Genomic DNA, 5000 nt, shown 5'->3' on the forward strand with positions numbered 1-5000 from the left:
TATTTATTCCTTGTGTTAACATTTTTCCCTCTACATTGTTGGGAAGGGCCCGTAACCACATGTTGTTTAATGTGACAAATAAAATATTATTTGATTTCAAGTACAGCATTCCATAACATATTCATATCTTTGTATGAATCACTGCTGTAACCATGAAGCAATGTCTTGTCTTGACTGTGCCTGATCTGATCTGGGGCATTGGCTTGAGTCAGAGAAATACAAACAGTATCTGAGAGCAGTGGACCTCATTTATTGATATTTATTTTACCTATATTTAATTATTTTCAATGACGCCTTGGAACAGTGGGCCTGTTCAGGGGCAGAACGACAGATTTGTACCTTGTCAGCACGGGGATATGAACTTGCAACCTTTCAGTTACTAGTCCAACGCTCTAACCACTAGGCTACCCTGCCGCCCCAGCGTCTCAGTGCTCTTCTTGAACCGTCTTGTTCAGGATCGCAAAGTGGTATAATGGCAGTCTTAATGTAATAAACCTCAGCTCAGGCTGAAATAAAAATGCATTTACATTCCTGTGACAACCAGACAAGTGTTTGCTGGGTGGCAAACTAAGCAGGGCTCCTTTGAACTGATGGAGCAGCCAGCCGACTGATGTATTCTGACAGACAGAATTGTGCAATTTCTGTCTTTCCCCTGTCAATAACTGACTAGCATGTCTGCTACGAAAGGCCAGACATTTGCTGTCTCTGTCTGAGGGAGCTCAGACAGACACAGACTGCACCCGCAGCACAACAACAGCAACATGAGCTACACCTAAACTAATTAAACAATGGAGCTGATGAGGCCCTGAATGAATGAAATCAGAATGATTTAGAAAATGTCTCTATGTTTTCAGTAAACAGAATAAGTCTGAATATATTTCCTCTGGTGAAATGGAATAATGTCACAAAATGTCTCCACGGCCTCACACATTTTTACGTTGTCTTCCACATAAAGTAACCCTTTTAGAGTAAATACTATTATCTCCCCCATTCCCCCTGTCACCATCCACATCCTCCTCTTCCACACCTCTAACCCCTCTCTCTTCACCATCTCCCTTGTTTTCCACCTTCTACTGATTAATTCCCTCCTATCCCTGCACCCTTCTTCTCTCCACTTTCAACCCCTATCTCTTCCATCTCCTCTCCCCCACCTCCCACCACACCCCACCTTTGTATTCTGCACTCCCACCCCCTCCTCCTCTCCTCTCTCCTCCCTTCTCCTCCAATCTCCACCCCACCTCTCTCCTTTCCCCCACCTCACACCACACCCCACCATCATATCCTGCAATCCCACCCTCCTCCTCTCCTCTCCCCTCTCCTCGGCTGTGAACGCTCCTATCCGACACAGCCCATCAATCAGGCTGACATTATCTGTGTTTAACAGGCCCAAATCAGGCCTCGTCCACAGATTTATGCTAATCTAACAGGTTGTTTGTACGGCTGAGTGGTCCTGTGCAGGAACCTCATTTATACGCAAATCTATCCCCAATAAAACCCACCCACTGTGACCGCAAAGCAGTGTTTGTCAAGGAGGAAAACACACACTCTCTCACACACAGAGGAAGCACTTCTAAATCGAACCTCACTCACACTGTCAAGTGTAGCTCGTCTGAAGCCCTTGTATCACAACTGGAGCAGCTACTTGGACACATTTCAATGTGTTACAATAACATACATGTTGAACAAAGCCAAAGAGTTTGATACAGTATCAGCTCTCAGCTCCCTGAGCGCAGACATTATCTTTTACTATGGTAATTACCCAAGAGATATGCAATATTAGTCCCTTATAAGAGGGATATAACTATGTTTAGGGTGATTGTGGTGCATCTTCACTCAGCAGACACTCCCGTATTGGAGTGAGGTTCTGGTCTGCTGAAGGTGACTTTGCAGTGAGGTGTATATGTCTAGTTGTGGGCTCATTGACTTTGATAAGGTGAGGCTAAAACTCAGGCTCCCAGAGAAAAGAGGAGTGACACTCTCACCCACTCAGCAATAACATCCTCTCTCTCTGCCCAGAGTGAGGTGCATAATGATGTCAGGGGACAGTATAGCTGCCATACATGTCCTGTTTAAAGTGAAGATGACAAAGTCAACCGTTTTCTCTCTTTTAAAAAGGTGAATGCCCAGAGAAATCATTAAGCAGCACCGGCAGGTGGGTGGATGTGTTGGCTTCTCTGTGTTCCCTAACTTCCGGTCTAGCTTGCTCTTGATCAAAAGCTACTGTGGCAGGGCTAGGGCCCCAAAAACAGCTAACACAACACAAATTGGTTTTCGGCATGAGAGACCTGCACCCTGCAGCCACCTATCTGTGATCTGTCTGTGTGCAGTACAAGAGTTTGTTTGATGGTATACAGAGGACTAAAAGTGTGTGTGCGTGTGTGTGTGTGTGTGCGTGTGCACTGCGTACAGATGTAGGATCTTAATTTGATCACGCTGTTGCAGGACATATAAAACATGTAGATTATTTGAGGTTAAAAAGGCTTCTGGCTTTTTAATTTCCACTTTGAAATTTCAGATTTGATTTTCCCTCATGGAAAATGCATCAACCACTACAAAAAAGTTAATGAACTATAATCCACATAATAATTCATATTTCCTGTTGCTGCTGGATTATTTTCCTGCTGTAGAAAACTGGCTTAAATTAAGATCCCACATCTACATGGTCAGTGCATTGAACAAACAGAAGGCCCACGTACCACACAAGCACACAAGCAGATACTGTTATTGGGAGAGAGAGACCATTACTGTGAGAAAACAAAGACGTGGACTCGGAGTCGACTGTCTTTCATGGCCCTGCAAACATTGACAGGAAACAAGAAAAAAAGCTGTTGTTATATGTTTCCTATCTATTCTCCCTGACAAACATCAGTCAAATCTTCCCTCCATGGTCATAGATTCAGTCTCTCCGTTCCTATTAGTGTAACTGTTTCCTGGTGAGCACCGTCAAAACGACAGAGTGCCATTGTTGATTACATTGAGTAAATGAGCCTGAGAGAGAGAGAAAACAGAGGTGCTTCCTTGAGGTAGGCTATTTCTTTTAACCTCCAGAGCCACCATGTGGCCACCAGTGATACAGCAGGACTTTGAACCAGAACAAACGTCTCAGCAAAACGATAAATAACAGAACAGTAACACTAACCGAAAAACCGAGGAAAACCAATGTGTGGATCGTAACACCAGATCAATTATTTTCTATTTATAAGTCCTTTCTGTATAACACACAGCATTCCAGCAAACAAGTCCTAAACTTCTCCCAATTAATAGAAAAGCTCTAATGAATCGCAGCAGTGTAGGAACTGAGTTGTCTGGCTGCTGTTGTCGGGGAAGGAAAGCAGCGTGTGAAATCAGAGGGCAGAGGAGACCCCAGCTGACCTTCACAAAAGACTGGGACTGCAATTAGTGCTGTGCACACCCCACCGCCAAAAACACCACCTCACCAGCGCCTGCCTCCGCTCCCTCTGTCATAAAGAAACCAATACCATCAGTCACCAACACTGGATGCTGGTGGCATTTCTGTGCCAGCTAAAGGTCACCTTGCACCCCAGGCAAAAACTTGAGGAAGGGAGAAAAAATGGTGAAGGATAATTAAGGAAATAGTCATAATTAAATGAGAAACAGAGACTCTGGGGGAGGTGGAGGTGGAGGGCATGCCTGGAGAGGTTTGACTCAGCACTACTGTCCCTTTGGCTTCCTGAAATATTTATGGGCTTGTGTTCGTCACTTTTTTGGCCACGAGGGGAACCATGGTAATGAATTATGCAAATCACAACGCATTAGCTTGTGGGTGTCAATTAGTGTTGGGTGGCAAACGTGTTTTAGCCCTGGACAGGGTCTTCCTCTGAGGGGAGTGATATTGGAAACAGGGAGGGTGGGTCAGTTGTGGGAGGAGAAGTTATCTATATTATTATGCTTATTACTGAGACAGTTCTCACACTCTCCTACTGAGACAAGCAGCTCTTAGTCCTACAGTAGCACTAAACCGTCTATGAGTCAAGCACAGGGAAATGGTGTAGAAATAACAGCCTACTAACCAGTCTATCTACCCCGAATGGATCTCACACATTTTGTGACAGTTGGCAGATGACTGAAAATGCTATATGCTGCGGGCGATGTTATCCAATGACGTGGTGCCTTCATGCCCCTGAAACAGGTCCTTCTAGATCCTATTGTGCTGTCATGGGGACAAGTGAATTGTCAATGAGGAGGTATGCTTAATGACAGACTCCAGGCACACATGTGGCCTCAATGAAAAACAAATGAACCTCATGTGGGGTTTGGGTGGAGATCAGGTCCTACTGTACCTGTCTGTCCCCGATGGTTACGACTGCCAGCGGACACCGGGCAACCGCAGAACATCCCCACGGCGAAAAGGAGGGCCACTTGCAAAGGCCACACTGAGCTCCCCCACAACTTCATCCTGAGATAGAAGGGGGGGGGGGGGGGGGGGGGGGGGGTCAAATTTAAATCAGTTTTCCTCTGTTTTAAAGGAAAGAGAGGAGTGGGGACTTCAAAAAGATGAGGACAATGAAATAGAACCAGTCTTACCTTCCTGTCCTCGCTGTCCTCCTTTCTGGTCAGTCTTGCTCTGAGTAGGATGCTCTATGGGATAAGGGTCACTGTCATGGCAAACACGTTCTCCACCTCTTCCTCTTTCTCCTCTCATACAGCACCGGCCCCTGGGAGTACAGATGGGGCAGTCAGAGAGAGAGTCCCCTAGTGGCTCCTATGTGTGTCCCAGCACCAGCCCCCGTCCCATGCTCCGGGCCCTGTCCCTTCCTGCTGTAGCGGGCTGTATGGGCGGCCCCGTGGTGATGGAGAGGAGATGTGAGGGCCAGGGTTCTGTCACAGATTCATTGTTTACAGTGGGCTCACCTACCCCCAGGCTCTACGTGATCCCCTCTACATCACACACAGCTTCAGAGAGAGGAGTCCAGCAGAGAGGCAGGCAGAGAACTCAAACGCAACACACACACACACACACTTACACAGAGAGAAACACA

The 5000-nt window shown here is 46.3% G+C and overlaps 1 protein-coding gene across 1 annotated transcript in view; it reads right to left on the minus strand.

Moving 5' to 3' along the window:
• The window catches only part of LOC118940490 (chemokine-like protein TAFA-4), a 95642-nt gene that overhangs the window by 24470 nt on the left and 66172 nt on the right, over positions 1 to 5000 (minus strand). Inside the window, exons 2-3 of the mRNA XM_036950575.1 lie at positions 4546 to 4676; positions 4302 to 4417 (exon numbers count right to left, since the gene is read on the minus strand). Of these exons, the coding sequence (XP_036806470.1) occupies positions 4302 to 4416 (115 nt within the window). The 5' untranslated portion in view covers position 4417; positions 4546 to 4676. The remainder of the gene's footprint in view (positions 1 to 4301; positions 4418 to 4545; positions 4677 to 5000) is intronic.

Source organism: Oncorhynchus mykiss, chromosome 17 (assembly GCF_013265735.2).
Source record: "Oncorhynchus mykiss isolate Arlee chromosome 17, USDA_OmykA_1.1, whole genome shotgun sequence".
Classification (NCBI taxonomy): Eukaryota; Metazoa; Chordata; class Actinopteri; order Salmoniformes; family Salmonidae; genus Oncorhynchus; species Oncorhynchus mykiss.